This window comes from Nanorana parkeri, unplaced genomic scaffold (assembly GCF_000935625.1).
Source record: "Nanorana parkeri isolate BGI_ZX_2015 unplaced genomic scaffold, ASM93562v1 scaffold757, whole genome shotgun sequence".
NCBI lineage: Eukaryota > Metazoa > Chordata > Amphibia > Anura > Dicroglossidae > Nanorana > Nanorana parkeri.
The window spans coordinates 320,308-338,106 of NW_017307025.1; the positions used below are offsets into that span (position 1 = coordinate 320,308).

At 40.6% G+C, this 17,799-nt stretch overlaps 1 protein-coding gene across 1 annotated transcript in view; it reads right to left on the reverse strand.

Moving 5' to 3' along the window:
* VAV1 (vav guanine nucleotide exchange factor 1) overlaps positions 1-17,799 on the reverse strand; it is a 59,898-nt gene that overhangs the window by 658 nt on the left and 41,441 nt on the right. Inside the window, exons 15-25 of the mRNA XM_018564499.1 lie at positions 16,578-16,679; positions 16,395-16,486; positions 15,212-15,249; positions 13,353-13,386; positions 9,101-9,237; positions 7,413-7,478; positions 7,035-7,066; positions 3,695-3,811; positions 3,177-3,264; positions 2,485-2,605; positions 731-882 (exon numbers count right to left, since the gene is read on the reverse strand). Coding sequence (XP_018420001.1) covers positions 731-882; positions 2,485-2,605; positions 3,177-3,264; positions 3,695-3,811; positions 7,035-7,066; positions 7,413-7,478; positions 9,101-9,237; positions 13,353-13,386; positions 15,212-15,249; positions 16,395-16,486; positions 16,578-16,679 — 979 coding nt within the window. The remainder of the gene's footprint in view (positions 1-730; positions 883-2,484; positions 2,606-3,176; positions 3,265-3,694; positions 3,812-7,034; positions 7,067-7,412; positions 7,479-9,100; positions 9,238-13,352; positions 13,387-15,211; positions 15,250-16,394; positions 16,487-16,577; positions 16,680-17,799) is intronic.

The window sequence follows — 17,799 nt, forward strand, 5'->3', positions numbered from 1 at the left end:
AGGGGACAATATTCTGTTATGTACTGAAACTGGAGAGGGAAATATTCTGATGCGTACCGCACTTGGATGGGGCCAGTGATCAGATACACATTGAATTGAAGGGGACAATAACCTTATGCATACTGAACATGGAGGAGATAATGTTTTGATACATACTGAACTTGTAGGCCACAGTGGTCTGATGCACACTGAATTTGACGAGACAAAAGTCTGGTGCATAATGAACTTGGAGCTGGCAATAGTCTGATGCAGACTAAACTTGTAGGGGACAATTTTCTGATGTGCACTGAACTTGGAGCGGACAGAAGTTTGATACATACTAAACTTGGAAAGGACAGTAGTCTGATGGGTACGGAACTTGGAAGGGAAAGTGGTCTAATGCGTACTGAACTTTTTGGGGACAGAGATCTCATACACACTGAATTTGAAGAGAACAGTAGTCTTAGTGATGGCATATTGAATGTGGTGGGCACAGTGGTCTGATGCAAGCTGAACTTGAAAGGAACAGTCATCCAGTCCATGTTCTTTGGTCATAAGTGCCCTAATACATACAATCAGATATTTCCCTCCATTATATTGGAACTGACTCAAAAGGAAAGATGATTGGTTGCAGTGGATTACCAGACACTGAAAACTGAAATATAGCGACGTGATCCGTTTTCTACATAAGTTTTATATGGCTCTATCAGTAATAGCTTTTGTTATATATTATGTATATACACTATCTTACCTTTCCATAAACTTCTCCTTTCCACCACCCTTGGTGTCCTTTCTTGCTGAGTATCCTGATGACATCCCCTTCTTTCAAACTCAGTTCAGTTCTGTCTCTTGCACAGAAGTCATAACGTGCTCGGGCTGATCCAAAGTACTTCACCCTCTTATCTATTACAGGAATTTATATAAAAGGTTTTTGCAATTATAGCAGTAAACATATTAACATTTATAAGACAGTTCCCACTGCAAATGTAAAACTATAATGCTAGTTAATCTTTTTATAAATAAGGCATCCGCCGTCATTATTAGAGTACCATCTCCATATTTAGCCAGATAGAGTGACCATTAAATGTCTGTGGAGCACTAGAGACAATGCTAAGGCTTATAAGAGGGAATGGTATTATGGTAACCTAATAAGACTTGTCGGATTGCTGATAGCAATTGTCCCAAGTGCTTTGTGTACATAACTTTAAAAATATATACTCAATTATATAAATTAGTATATATATATATATCAAGGGTGTCTGGCAGCTTGCAACTTCAAAAACGATACAATAGAAACTCCCATATGTAGTTTTAGACAGGTTCCCTTTCAATACTTGAGATAATGCAGTTATCCCATGTATACATACTGACACAATAACCAGAGCATATGTAACATGCAGCATATTTAGTCACCTATCTTAGTTCCAAATTAGAATATTACACAAAATGTTAAGCAAAAATAGAAAAACTCCCCATTTTATTATGTTTACATTTTTCTTATTAGTATCCTAAGTATGTGCTCTCTTTCTGTGATGTGATTGTTGATAGATGGTGCCTACACAACAGACATCCTTCTAGACTAGAGAAGGGTCATAAACCAAAGATGAATATATCTCTGTACAGTGCTATTTTGCTTATTTCCATGGTTAGCTATGATCACTATCTGCAACACATCTCTACAAATCAGTGAGAAGGGACACAGCTGATATATGTAAGGTTGGCGAGCAGCAGCTGGATAGCAGCCAACTGTAATACAGTTGTAGGGACAGGAGAAAGTGTCATTTAATAAGGGGTTCTACACTTCACTGCATATGGCATTGTATCCATTGAAGCCAACCAACCCTCCACAACAAAGCAGCAGTAATTGCCCCTGCTTGTACATTTTCATCCTAGAGCCAACATATTCATGTTGAAGATTTCACCTACAGCAGGCCATATCCTATCAGTGCAGTTCCCTAAAGCCACAGGTGAACAGGAGCCATGCTTCCACTGCTAAGGAGAGTCCCTCTAACAATGTTAACATTTTCTAAGAACACAGGAATTGACATTTGATATAAAAGTGGTTAGATTTTGAAACAGCATTGAGATAAAAGGTAAAAGCATACTCCAGCTAAACATAATATTACACGTATACTGAGCCTGTGAAAACTAGGGTGTTCTGCTTTGTACCCAAAGAGCCTTGTTCCAAACACGAGCATGAGAGGAAGGTAGCAGAACACAGGATCCTGTGACAAAAGGCTGCAGCTATTTTCATAAAATCACTGTGAGAAGACTGATAAATCTGGCTGCATGGAATTACAGGAAGATTCAGAGATAAGGTAAACTGGGCAGACTTTATAACATTAGTGGTGATAAAACCCATGTTTATATAGTACAGTGGTTACATAACACAGTTGCTTTTAAATGTGATTAGCCCTACTATTACAGTATGTGTCTGCTGGTTGTCTTTCCACTAATCTGTCAAGTAGACCATTTGCCATAAATTATAAATATGTTTTTACATACCCTCTGCTGCCATTCTAGCGTTTTCTTTCTTCTCTGGTTCTTTGAAAGGGAACTGTAGCATTGTATCCAGAAGCTTAAAGCAATCTCTTAATGAGTTATGTTGGTAAAACTCAACCAATTCCTGCAAGAAATATGTCATCATGTCAACCTTATGGTTAGGTTGAGTTACACAATATAAACTTAAAAGTCTTGATATTTAGTCAAAGACACTGTATTTGCTAAGTGAAATGTTGCATAAAACCTAGTGGTCTCAATTCATATGATTATACATGCTGATATCTTGCACTGTAGCTGTCAGAGTTACTTATATGGCCATAACCAAAATTAGATGGCACTTGGACAATTGAATTAAAGGCTTTACTTTCTATGTTTGTAAAAGAATAATTATGTTCGCATATGACTTACCAACAGGGGCCATGAGAAAAAGGAACTATGTATATCATGGTCATATTTCTCTCTAATGCCTTTATATATATATTAAAATTCTAAGCATAAAAAATAGTTGTATAACAACCCCAAACCATTATAATTTCTCTTTAAATTATTTCTTATTTATGTGTATAAATAGGTGTAGTAAATCTGTCTGCTGATATATCTTACTTACAAGAGAATCCTCTAACTACAAGTGGAGCCTGCAATCTTTCTGCAAACATTTTCTACATACATGTTAGAGTGGAAGGTGGTTCACTTACTGGAAGCCCCTTGAAGCCTTTCTTCTCTGTGAGTCTCCATATTCCTTCCTGAACAGTTACTTTCATGTGCTTTATTTCCTGGTTATACCTAAACACAGTAAAAGAGTTAACAGGGCAAATGTTACCATGTGTTACCTATGTGCAGTCTGTGCTGGGGTCCAAAAGGAGAACTGGATGCCATTGGGAAGGAAGAGATCATGTAATTAGAGACAAGAAGGTCTTGCCTTCCACTGCTGCTTTGTAGACGGTCAAACCCAAATAATAATGAGTTCTAGTATAAGACTTGGTTCATTCATGCTAATAACATTACCGCAAGTGGTACCAGTATGCCAGAAGTGCTGGTGATGTGAATGGGGTAATGAATGATTAAGAATGGTAGGCAATAAGGGCAAAATAGACCCTGTGTGGTCCAAAGAAAGATAGACCCTGAAGAGTTGGCAATATGGCAGAAAAGCTTGTACACACACAGTGCAACAACATTTAAATTGTGGAGATAATATGTAGAACAGTTTACTTACTTGAGACTTATTGCAAATTCCCCTGAGTCTTTTAATCTCTGTCTGACCAAGAAAGTCCCATCAGAACGATTGGACAATAACATTTCTGCTTCTTTTCTTTCCATGGCACCAGCGTACCTTTAAAGCACAAAAGGACATTTTCAGGTATTATATTTCTAATCAATTTTGAATAAAAAGGCCTATAGAACCATCCACATCTACAAATAACTAAGCCAGGTAAGGTAATCTGAGGCTTTTTAACTACAAGTTTCAGTATGCTGTACTATGTATCGTATATAGGTCCCGACCTTGTGAGCCAAAGAACATTAAATTCTGCTTTCACACATTACATCAGTTCTGTGGGGGAAGGTTGTCTGGCTTGCAGTTTTCCTGACCTAAGGACCTGACATTGAGAGCCCAGACCACTGTACCCTGCCTGAGTCGCAACACTCTTTAACCCTTCTTTCTCAGTCCTTCTAACCCAGTCCTCCTTTTCCAGGGATACATTTGCTGCTATTGTGTCTGGCTTTTTGGGGAAACTTTCAGCCATGATAGCTAAGTAATCGCTCTCTCCTCTACAGTTCATCTCTGATTTTTTTCTGGCTGCATCTGCTTCTGCACAATCAGCAGGGGGAGGAATGTATCCTATTTGTGTTTGATGATTTGGTACATGAGAAGTCTCAATCTTCTGACATAGCTCTAAAACATAAGGATAGCATTATGTTCCTTTGCTCTCGGGGCATCCCCATCATTGGGATATCTAGACAACTTTCTTCTGCAAGAACTGTTTGTGCAGGTTCTATCAGTGAATGTCTCTCAGACTGTCTAGACCCTACAGAGGGTTGTGTGGATACTAAATCTCCAGGAGACTGCACTGGAACCATCTCATTGATTGGAGTGTCTGAGCCTGATCCTATATATGGCCCTGTCCAAGGTTTTCCTTCCACCAAAAAACTCTACACTCCCATGATTGGACTCTACAGACCAGGAGCCAACCAACCCTCCAAACCTTTTGCATGAGGTTTCTGGTCTTGATTGTGGCCCACTTTAAGGCGGACTTATATGCCCAATATCAGTCCAAACTGTTGCAATTTAACATTCTGGCAGCGTGGGACAGGGAGGCTCTGGACCAATGCATCCCCCTGACCCCCGTAAACCAAGCTTGCCTTGGCCATGTGGATCACAAGTCCAGTGCAAGAATTGGGGAAATCCTTTCTCCCTTTGGTCTGGAAGGTTTTCATGATGGATGCTAGCCTGTCAGTCTGGGAGGAGTCCTCAATACTCTCTCAGTTCACACGACTTGATTGCCACAGGAAGCTCAATTACAGATTCCTGCCACAGCAATGGCTTACATCAACCATAAGAGAGGAATCAGAAGTCTCACAGCTCAAATAGAAGAGTATCTGACTCTCGCTTAGAGGGGAACATCATGTTTCAGCCCTATCCACCGTACACATCCCAGGGTTGAAAATTAGCTAGTAGACTTCCTCAGTCATAAACATCTGAACTTCAGAGAGTGGTCCGCCCACCCCACGGTGTTTTAATACCTCTGTCAATGGTGGACGACAACAGACGTGTAACTTCTGGCCCCTAGGTTAAAAGAACAAACTAAACAGGTTTGTCTACAGGCCTAGGGATCCTTTGGTGGCCAAACTTGGCCTTAGCGATTCTTTTTCAACCACTGTTTGCCTGTCACTCCTTGGAGAAGGTCTTTGTACAGGGTATCATTCACATTGCTCTCCCTTTATGTTCCCCAGTGACTACAGGGGATCTCAACTTGGTTCTGTTGGTGCAACAGAAGCTCATCATTTTAGCCTATGGCATGAAGGACAAGGTTACAGCTTTCTTTTTCAAAGTGCACTCCACTAGATAAGTCAGTGTTTCTTGGGACCTTTCATCATCAGGCATCTGTTTCTCAGACTTACAGGGCTGCCACCTGGTCTTCTGTTCACATGTTCGTTAGATTTTACTAGGTAGATGTTCAGGCCTCATCTGATGCCAACTTTGGTTGTACGGTTCTTCAGGTAGCTCTGTGAGCTCTATTGAGCCCCTTCTGTTAACCTGTTGTTCACAGATGGGCCTCTTAGCAGTTGTTTGCTGTGTAGCCCACCGCTCAGTTGGATTGCTTTTGGATGTCCCATTGTACCTGAATACTTCTATGTCCCTTAATGTACGATTAGGAAAATAGGATTTTTGTCTTACCTGCAAAATCCTTTCCTTGGATTACATTAAGGCACACAACTCCTTACTCTATGTGCTTATGATCCACTTTTACCTAATGCTTGCTACAAACCTGATGCATGCTGGGAACTGCCCCTCATAGACTTACTGACTCTGTGATCAAATGCCGTTCCATTTCTGGACTGAATGATGCCCAGGGTCATTCAACGCGCTTCCTTTAAAGTCAGAGCATCATGGACCTGCCCCCTGTGTGGGCGCGACCATGGCACCCTCCATTAAAAGTAAAATGATGCAGAAAATCATGCTAATGTATCACATCAGTGGCACTCTCAGCATCATTTTGAATCACCCAGTGTAAGATAAGAGGCAAAGGGAAAGAGAATCCTGCATATCATGTGACCAGCCTAAAACTTCTGAAAAAGAGTAAGTATGAATTTTTTTTTTACATGTGGGGGGCTTGAGTAGTAGATTAATATAGCGTTGGGTGGGCTTTAAAGGAGAACTATGGGGTTAAGGCTTTTCCCCATAGTTCTCCTTAGGGTAACGGGAGGACACAAACTAGCGTCCTCCCGTCACCCTAGGCTCAGTATACCGCGAGCTGTAGCCTCGCGGTATACTGAGACGCCGCAGTATACCGCGAGCTACTGCTCGCGGTATACTGAGACGCCGCAGCTGCAGCGGATCCCGACAATTGTGCCGGCATCCGCCCAGCTCCGTGACTGACAGCTGGCTCTGCCTATTTAGAGGCAGAGCCAGCTGTACCCTCCCCCGTCCGTTCCGCCAGTCAGCGCTGGCGGATCGGAGCGGGTAGGGGGGAATCCAGCCACTCCCCTGTCACGGCAGAGAGCCGAGACAGGATCGAGAGGTGAGCGAACGCCGGTATGTGTTCGCTCACCTGCCGACCTGTGACAGTCTCATTGTCACAGGTCGGCTAGAACTATGAGGTGAGTGAAAAGCACTCACCTCATAGTTCTCCTTTAAGTACTGGATACAGACATGAATGGAAGCACTGGCTGTAGCTTATAGTAGACTTCAGCAGACTTTTATTTAGCAAGCTTGCCTCCATTTTTACTGTAAACCTTGCTTTCACCTAAAATAACTTTACTCTAGCTATTTACGCTATCACTGCTTGACTGCCTATCTATCTTTACAATACCATATAAGCAAAGCTCTTACTCACCAGGAATATAGTGAGAGATCAGGTACTGGATGCTGTTGAGAAAACATCAATATCTATATTAGAAGTGGTATAATACAGGCACACAAGTTATTGCAAACAACATTTACCCAAAGGCCAATATATGTTAACAGGCACTGCCATGTAATGAACAGAGCCATGTGGAGAAAAACTACAAAAATGTATTATATCAATTATTGTAAACAATATAAGTTGTTTTATACCAATATAAAATGTATATTAATTGAAGTAAACACATTGTAAATATATAGATAGTGTTACAATCACATTTTGAGGTCTATCACTATTCATAGGTAAGCAAAATGCCCCACCAAATAAGTTTATTCACAATTAAAACATGTATGCGTTCTCATCACTTACACATATATAAGGAATCACATGACAGCATGGGAAGAAACCAATCTCGTTAGTGGAGGTATTGCGACCCTAAAACAGATGATTGAGTTTTTTTAAGTTTGTGAAACCAGAAATAAAATGTACAGTTATCCCTAGTGACTAGATTTCTCCTTTTATCCGCTAAGAAATAAGCTCAACAATAAAAGATTTCTGCCGTTATAGTTTACTACATTTTGCAAAGTTGAGTTTACCTCTCGGGTTTACATTCAATTTTTTTAAGAGGAAATGATAAGGCCTTGTTCACATCGGCGGCACTGCCTGTAAAACATGGCAGTGCTGTATATTTTTTCGCTGTCATGAACAGCAACCGACTGCCCCGCCCCCCAGGTCGCCTGCTGCAATGTCAGCAGTGCAGCTGAAGAGTGCTGTGTACATTGCCACGGCAAAAAATAAATACAGCATGTCACATTTGACAGGTGGTACCACTTGTCCAGCATGATCACTACAATGAATGGAACTGCGCAACAACCATATATCTGCATACCACGTACTGCAATAGACAATCGCCATTGGGAGTTAAAAAAAAAACCCGAAACTGTATTCAGGGGCAGCAGTATCACCTCCTCGACCGTGGCCAGCTGCTGTCATATAAAAAGCAATCTGTGGTGGAACGCTTTTCAGAGGGCGGCAGGCTACCGTCCGTGTGAATGAGGCCTCAGGCTACAATTACGCCAGACTCCTGCATTTGTTTTATTTACATGCAAAGAAACAAACTTTATATTTCCCAGGTCACTTTCTCCTGCATAAAAAATGTGCCTGCGTTTACATGAGTTTAGACGTGTTCAGAGTATCCAATCTGCCCCTGGAAGCACAGATGTTCTCTACTCGCAAGTACCCTCAATGCATCTAAACACAGGTAAAGACATAGCATGAATTATACCATTTAAAATCATTCCATGCATTTATATGTGTTTAGAAATGACTTATAAATGCATATAAAACCATTTAAAACACATGTATATCACTACCAGTGTAAATGATATCGAAAGGTTTCTAGTAAATTTATTTTTTTAACACATAAAAACCTGTTTTTTTAGTCTATAGTTACTTGTATAAAATCTTTATTTGTACACATTTTATACAAATTTTTTAAACAAGATATAAACATGATACTGCTTAGTTAAGACACTGCCATCAATGCTAGAAGAGGAGAAGGGGTGTTCCCCTTTTTTAAGAATTGTGCTGTGGAGACACGTTTAGAGTTCCATCTGGGGGTTGCAAATGGTATATATAAAATATTTGATTTGCAATATTTACCTAATATTTCACGAAAATGTTTATTTTGAGCAACGTAAAGAAAACGCATTACAAACAATGTAGATTTCTTCTAGGCAACTAATCAGGTGTTATCTTCCATCCTACCCTATACTTAAAACTGATAAATGGAATCTCACAGGCTGCAGCTGCTACCGTTTCCTTTAGACTACTGTTTGTACATGAGCCACAGATAAGAATGGTGGATAAATAAAGGCTCAGCTTAAGTAGCAGGTAGCGGCGGCCACCTAGTCTTCCAAAGGTGAGCTGACTGCTACTTTGAAAATAATTAGATTATAATGACATTATTGTGACACAGGCAATAAAAACAAGACTCCAGGATGAGATGATACAGCACAACAATGCATGGTGGATCTGAAAATCAGAAAAAAACGTACCTCCCACCAGTTCTGCTCAGCTTCTGCTTTTGTCAGCTCTATGACATGCCCTTTTTGCATTTTTAGTGGTGGGCCAAATGCAATAGGTGGTGGAGGAATTCCGAAGTACTCCTGACATGTTTCCATCTTCGTAAGACCTGCAATTGACAGAAAGTCTCATGTATTGGGGAATTAGGTTTAGTTTATCTGTGAGCAGCCTGTTGAAACTATTAGGGGTTAAAAGGAATTAAACTTTAAGGCCTATACATATTATTCTACATAATGTATCATGGGCATCCTGGAAGCCATCTTTGTTCTGTCTATTCTATCAGTATATAAGGTGAATTTGAGTTCATGGTTTCTGGACAAAGACTCTAACATCCGCGATTCTAAGAGCCTTACCACATACATTCCCAGGTTGTAAATTGTGGGGGTACCAAACAACGAGGAGATAAGGATTGACCATGGTACCAGACTGTATTAGACTGAGATTGATGGAATTGCCATGTCTCAAACTTAACAAACAACAAAAGAGACTACCATGATATTTATTTTTCTTTTCTCATCATAGGAAAACGAGCTGACCAAAAAAGTTACCTTGCATACATTATTATTATTTGAAATGAATGGTATTAGCAATAATTTAAATTGTGTTATTATTAGTATTGCATGAAGCATCTAAATATTGACTTACTTGAGTAATAACTTATTGGCACATATTTGTATATATTATTAATATGGTGGTTTTTTTTTTAAAGTACAAATAATTATGTTGGATATACTGTTATTTTGTAATCAGTGAAAGAATGTGAGTAACCACTTAATTCTCAATGTATGCAGAAGAAAATGTCATTATTGTTCTTGCTCAGACTTTCTCAAGCTATACATATCTTAAAGAGACAGTAAGTCTGACATGTGCTGTCAAAGATATCTGATGAATTCTTAATTTATGGGCTTAGGTCAGGGTACATCTCATGGAATAATATTGGAATTTTAAGGAAAAATCCAAAATTATTGTTAGTCCAACAGGTTAGTCAGCTAATTTGGAGTAAGGTGATCTGAGTGTGTGACGTCATAATTAGGTTGCGATAAGCTTTCTCCTCCCACATTTTTGGGTGATAAAGGTTAGGAGAAAGTTAAGAGTGGAAAGAACGGAAAGACTGAAAAAAAAGGAAAGAATATACAGGTGGACGTACACAGGCACAGGAGGGAGAGACCTGAAGCTGATGGAGGCGCTGACAGGGGGAACTGAACCAAATAGAACCTGAACATCTCTTGTCCCTAAACTGACACAAAGCTGACATCTCTTAGACAAAATAATTAAAATTTTTTGGTAAAGTATACATTTCTATTTATCTGTAAGCAATTGACTAGCCATATACCTTATATCTAACTAAACCATTTGGTCATTGTTAGCATCAAGATTGAGTTAGATTAATTTTTAACTGCTGTAGAAAATTGTCTTCCTTTCAGGGCCAGTTCACACCAAGTGCGTTCCAGGAGCAGAGCAGAGCAGTTACAGACTGGATCAAAACTGCGTCCAATGTATTCCAATGGTATTTTGGTCTCTAGTTCACACTGGAGCATTCAGTTCCAGAGCATGTAAAAAAACTGCAGCAAGCCATATTTTTCCTGCTCTGGAACGCTCTGGAACGCATGCAAACGCATTAAAAACGCATGCAAACACTCTGGAACGCATTGAAAGTCAATTTTTTTTATTTACAAAAACTTCCTGGAACGCATTAAAAATGCGGCAAAAACGCGGCACAACCCACTGCACTGCATGTGCAGGAACTCATGCAGATCTGGTCTGCATTTGGTGTGAACAAGCACTTAATCTTGGGAGAAATATTTATGGAATCTCAGCTGATTTCCGTTTCTAGTCAATGGTTTAGTTGTGATATATACATAAAATTAAATAACTTAGAGAAAGTTTGCCTTTACCTTAAATAGATTCTTGGCTGATAGCCAGTCCTGTGCATAGTTTTATAAGTTAGTTCACGCGCAGAAGAAATTTAAGCTTTTGAGCATCTGTTTGGCTGGGAGAGGTCACGTGTTGAATCTGCACATTATTTTGTCGCGTTCTGTTTAGTTACTGAGAAGTTACTAATTGCATTCCAGGAGTTACTTAGTTTTGTTTTATTAGTATTTGACATTATATCCTGTGGTTTTATTTTTATTATCACCTTTGCTGATCAATATTATTGTAATTTTTGATTCATATTCCTCATGGTCACCAGTTACATTTTTATTATTATTTTGCACTGATTTTTAGTCAATAAATATATATATTTTTGCACATTATTGTTTTTATTTTGTCTTCAAGTTAGCGCAAATAAAGAACTCGAGTTATTAGTTGATTTGTGAAAATAAGTTGGGGATCTCCTTAATTACAGATCCTGGCTTGTTTTCATAAATTTAAAACTGGTTATTTTATCAGAGTAAACATTCTGACAAGCCAAAATGCCACTGTTAAAGCTGGCCATAGCTAGCAGCAAATCAGTAAATGAATACGTAATCTGCATTTCCATTCAAAACACGGCCAAGAACTACTACAGTCTCCTCTTTGGCTCCAGCCAGTGGTACAAAATAGTATTTTTCCTTCAAAATTCATGTATGCCATAAAGCTGAACTTCAAGGCAAAGAAATAAAAACAGATGGAATACATACAGTATATGTCAGCAGTTTTCCCTGCCAAAGGATTTGTGTCTCTGTCCATCAATTTATGAACTTACACAGATTTTCTACACAGCATGACCTTTTTTGGCAGGGAAGGAGACCTCATTTTTTCACTGTTGTGTTGAGTAATACAGCTCTTGTACCTTCCCCAGTCTGTGACTCAGCAGTGATATCATAAGGAGCAGCTTGATGATCGCATACCTTTGACACTCGGCATGCTACTGCAGCACAACTGATTGGCTCCTTGTGCTGCTTCTCCCTCTCACAATCTGAGCTCTGCTGTACAGAAGATTGCAAGAGGCTGATGCCAGGTTAAATTTAGGTACCTACACCATTTACATTAAAAAAAGATAATGGATACAGAGCTTCAATCATTTGTGTCCCTTAACCACTTCCGGGCCGAAATACGTCTATGGAACGTCTAAAAGTTGTTAAAACAAGAACACGGGTGCTACAGCAGCCGTGTTCTTGGTATCCTTTTTAACAGCAGATAATTGCTGTTGATGTACAAGCGAACCGGCGTCTGTACAGCCGCCGGATCATTTGTACCGTGCGTTGCCCTCCTATCCCTGCCCCCCCCGTGGTGGCTGCCGTTGTCTTCCACAGGCACCGCTGTCCCCGTGCGGCTTAGCGGGTCTCCCCGCAATGACCAGAGAGAGATGATCTCTCCTCCTGATCTCTCCTCCGATCACTGGACCCGGAAGTGATGTGCATTACTTCACTTCCGGTGTCTCTCGTCACAGTCTCCGCCTCTTGGAGCCAGGAGACGTAGCTGGGGAAGCAGATCTCTGCTTCCTCAGCTTCTTTGTGGCCCCTAGGTGACACATGGTGACCCCTGATATCTCAAAAAAGGACCTGACACACCCTATCTGCTATTACATTGGGTGCTTGTTAGCCCCCTATGTGACAGCAATAGGGTTAGTGTAAAAAAAAAAAAAAAAAGTTTTTAAAAATTATAAACATTTATGTAACATAAAAGAAGAAAAAAAAAAGGTTAAGTCCCCCGCCCCCCACCTGCATACACATACAAATGCAAACACACGTTGGTGCGCCTACATGCGAAAACAACAATTGCGCTACACATATCGCTGTGAACATGGGGTGAGAGCAAAAATTCTAGTGCCATCAATCACTGTTAGCACTAAACTGATGAGCGGTAAACGCGTTTAAAGTGTTCCCTATGGGAAATTTGGGGTATTGATTTTTTTTTTTGCGGCTTCACGGGCAAACACAATTTTAAGGCTTGACATGTTTGGTATCTATTTACATGGCGTGACCACTTCTTTCATATTTTACCAAAAAATTGGGTATTATATTATGTTTCTGTGCACTAAATTTTAATTTAGTTTATTTTTTCCTACATTTTTGATAAAAATTGCAACTAGCATTTTTTTTATTCTACAGGGCCTCGGCTTTCAGATCATATATAATTGTTTGGGGGTTTGAAGCTGTTTTCTAGCCCAAAATGTATATTTTATCATGTGTGCGCAAATAGTAAGAAAATGTCCCGGACAGCAATTGGTTAAATGTGCCAGAAGTTCAGCTTTAAAGTCAGTGTCATGTGTCATGTGTAATGTTCTTTAGAACAACTTACCTACGTCTGATCTGTTACTTGGCGGTGTGCAACCCTGCTTGGGATGCAAATTACAGATTTATGTTATTACTTGTACATTTTATTTAACACATCATCATTTAACTAACCACTAAATATACTACTTGGTTTTCTCCTTCACATTACAAACCCCTTTCAATTACCCATTTATTTAGTCTGAATAAAATATTCCATGAAAGCTGACATTACATTCTATTTATTCAGGTCTTAATAGGTCACAGTCTTTTATCCTCTTCTGTGATCCACTTATACAATTACATTCAAATCTAACTTTCTTCTAATGTTTTTCCTCCTCATACACTATATTGCCAAAAGTATTGGGACACCCCCTCGAAATCATTGGATTCAGGTGTTCCGTGAAATTTCCTTGCTACTAAATATTCCATGGTCACCTGTTAGTGGTATTATAACAAAGTGGAAGCAACTGGGAACAACAGCAACTCAGCCACGAAGTGGTAGGCCACATAAAACGACAGAGCGGGGTCAGAGTCAATAGCTACAGACCTACAAACTTTATGTGGCCTTCAGATTGGCACAACGACAGTACGTAGAGAGCTTCATGGAATGGGTTTCCATGGCCAGACAGCTGCATCCAAGCCTTACATCAGCAAGTGCAATGCAAAGCTTTGGATGCAGTGGTGTAAAGCACGCCACCACTGGACTCCAGAGAAGTTGAGACGTGTTCTCTGGAGTGACGAATCACGCTTCTCTGTCTGGCAATCCGATAGACGTGTCTGGGTTTGGCGGTTGCAAGGAGAACGGTACTTGCCTGACTGCATTGTGTAAAGTGTAAAGTTTGGTGGAGGGGGAATTATGGTGTGGGGTTGTCTTTCAGGGGTTGGGCTTGGCCCCTTAGTTCCAGTGAAGGGAACTCTTAAGGCATCAGCATACCAAGACATTTTGGACAATTTGATGCTCCCAACTTTGTGGGAACAGTTTAGGGATGACCCCTTCCTGTTCCAACATGACTGCCTACCAGTGCACAAAGCAAGGTCCATAAAGACATGGATAAGCGAGTTTGGGGTGGAGTAACTTGACTGGCCTGCACAAAGTCCTGACCTCAAACCAATAGAACACCTTTGGGATGAATTAGAGCGGAGACTGCAAGCCAGGCCTTCTCATCCAACACCAGTACCTGACCTCACAAATGTGCTTCTGGAAGAATGGTCAAACATTCCCATAGACACACTCCTAAACCTTGTGGACGCCTTCCCAGAAGAGGTGAAGCTGTTATAGCTGCAAAGGGTGGGCCAACTCAATATTGAACCCTATGGAGTAAGACTGGGATGCCATTAAAGTTCATGTGCGAGTAAAGGCAGGTGTCCCAATACTTTTGGTAATATAGCGTATTTACTTGTATCTGCTTGTATAATTTCAACACACTGCCTCTGTTTTATCATACTCTGTCCTACTTATCTTATAAGACATATTGTTTACCTTTTTAGAAGTAAATAGACCACTGACTGAAAAAGAAAAAAAGAAAAATTATGTTTTATTGTTTATTTTTAACTTTATTGATGATGTTTAACTTTAATTCTGCAGTAGTAATAATAATAATAGTAATAATAACAATATTGCAGTTAAAGTGAACTTGTGAGAACATAAATATGGGAAGTACCTTCACAGACAGAATTTAAAGACCAAGACTGTACCTTGTCAGTCTAGAACTTGTAACAAGCATGCCGCCAGTGAGAACTCTTGCTCATGTTTGCTTTGGGTCAGCAACTCATAAGTTGGTAAAGCAAGATCAGGATGACATCTCAATATCTTGTTTTTTTTCAAAACAAAAACAAATAAACAATGACAGCACCCACATTTCTGTCCTCATAGGTTCCCTTTACCTTTTCACTGATGTCAAAAGCTTTCCCAAAGGAATCCGCTATGATAAACAAGTGTCAGTTACAAAGTCCTTGAAGTTGTTTTACTATTTGAGAACATAATATCCATATTTTTTAAATGAGATTATTATTATCTGATATGTCTGCTTGTTTTCTAGAATTTAACAATAGAGCTGATTAAAAACAATATGAATAATTCAATAATCAAGCTTAGATGATTTATTGAAGAGGGAGGTTGGGTTATACTGTGGCAATGTGTTAGATAGAACTTCAGAGCTTGTTTAGCACAGGAGAAGCTTTCTGATTGGGTGATGTGAATGAAGCTTGCTTGTGCAGTGCCAGGCATAGTGGCAAACCACAACAGCTGGGCAGCAGTGAGAATGTTTGGACCCTGGAGGATCCCTTGGAGACTGTAGAGCAGCTCAGTTACTTGTTATTGGAATGACTTTAAGATGTCACCATGGTTGAATTTATACTCAATTCCCTATTACACCAACTGTCTTCTGCTCCCTTTCTCCTACCTCAGTCAATTGGTTAGGGTTGGGCTAGGCATACACTGGAAGCCATGGGGCTGAATGAGAAAAAAGGCTCGATTCCCCCATCCACAGCATCTCCCCTGCCATGTGCCGGCTGTCAGCATACCCAAGCAGTGCAACAGTCACTGCCCCAACAAGTGAAAAATCGACAGGGCCACCCACAGCAATCTGCAGGACAGTCAAAATTCAAGTAGTGTATCACTCTATCAGATATCATAGCCACACAAGCCAAGCCAAAACTGGGGGGCAGAGAGATTAAAATGGGTGGTATGCTTTCTTTTATAGCCTCTTGAAGAAAACCCAGACACAGCTGTTTTAAAAGTAGGACAAACTGTTACCCTCCTCTGCCAACAGATTGGTTCTAAGTGTATGCACCCAGTCAGCAAAATAATGTGTGGGTGGCTGTTGTCATTCCTTCAGCCTATGTGTTGTTCCAGGGGTAAGAGGGCACTGCTTATTTGTAACAAATTAGTAAGGACCACATCTGAATCCAGACCATGTCTGGATGAACCACTGTAACAATTAAATAGATTGGTTGCACTAATTATATGATATATATTATTCCATGAGAAACTCCATAACCATTCCAATCTTTAGTACCTGACTATTTGTATTGAAATGTGTTATCTTTCACCCAACTTGTGCCTTACCTTTCTTCCCACAGCATGGCACTCGGCCCAAGCATTCCTTGTGAGCAGGAGCTCTGCAACTGGAACATTTGTATCCTTGGAAGAATATTCCCCTGTAAGTGCCAAAAAAAGCGTGTAAGGCTAGGTGACAAGGAAGCAGTAAGTGCTTCTCCTTGCCTTCTCACATACTTCTCCTTGCCTTACCTTAAGAGCATTTGACAGGCTTTGCATGTAGCTGTGCTTTCAAATGAATGCATTTGAAAATCATGTCCATTTGCATGAGCATGTTCTGGATGAATGTTGGATCTGTAAGAAAAGAAATGCTAGTATTATACAAACTTGCAGCTTTATAAGAAGGACATTTTATTTCCTATAAAATCTGTTTCTTGGAGCACATCAACACTGGCTGTAAAAGCATATTTACAGGGAAGATGCTACAGGTTTAGGCATTTTTTTAAAGGACCAATGCCAGTGAGGCGCAGACAGCTGCAACTGTAAACAATCACACACTGTGTCCACAAAGAAAGCAACAGTGTCCTTAAGCTTGGGAGAGTTGTCAGGAGACAGGTCCTTTTCCTGGACTGATCCACATAACTGGAAACCGCCCCTTTCTCCCCATCTCCTTTAGGAATCACAGAAGCAGATAGAGGGAGGTGAGAGGGGACTCTGAAGGGGAAGGAGGTGGGCCTGCTTGCTCCCCCTGCAGTCTAAGGACTCCAATTGTACAGACATTTTCCCCATAAATTCTGCCATTACTGAAGTAAAGTCCTCTATGGACAGCAGGATAGAGAAGGGTGCTCTAGAGGTTGCTCAAGTGGACCTAGAGGTGCGGAGTCATGGGGAGAAGGAGCAGACCATAGAGGTAGTAGAAACATAATCCTCTCTGAAACTGTTGTCAGGCTGTGAAACGCCAGAGTCTGTGGCCCATACCTCCCCACATCTACTACCCATCATTGCCTAAGAGGAAACCAGTACTCACTACTGTGGTAGTTACAGGGTTCTTAGCGACCCAGCACTGTGGACAGGAGTGATGATCCAGTGCAGCAGTTTGTAGAGATCTGAGTTCCCTAGTGACATGCAGAGTTGTAGGAGCAGCAGTGGCAGTGTGTGGCCAGGAGAAGGAAGATGGCACGCAAATGCACAATAGAGAAGCCGCAGAGGGAGACTATGCAGGTACTGTGTGATTCCACAGGCCATCTATGGACTATTGAAAAAGCAGTAAATATAAAAGGAGAGATGCAGTGGTAAGCGATCCCTCCGAGCCCCAAGTTTACCCATGCAGACAGAGGGGCTGTTACATGGGTACCTCCAGTGACTAGCCCTGACTTACTAACTCTCAAAACAGCAGCGACCAGGTGGAGCACAGTCATTTAAAGAGGAAATCCCCCATCCAGTCTCCACCCTGCTGGTGGGCATACCACTGAAG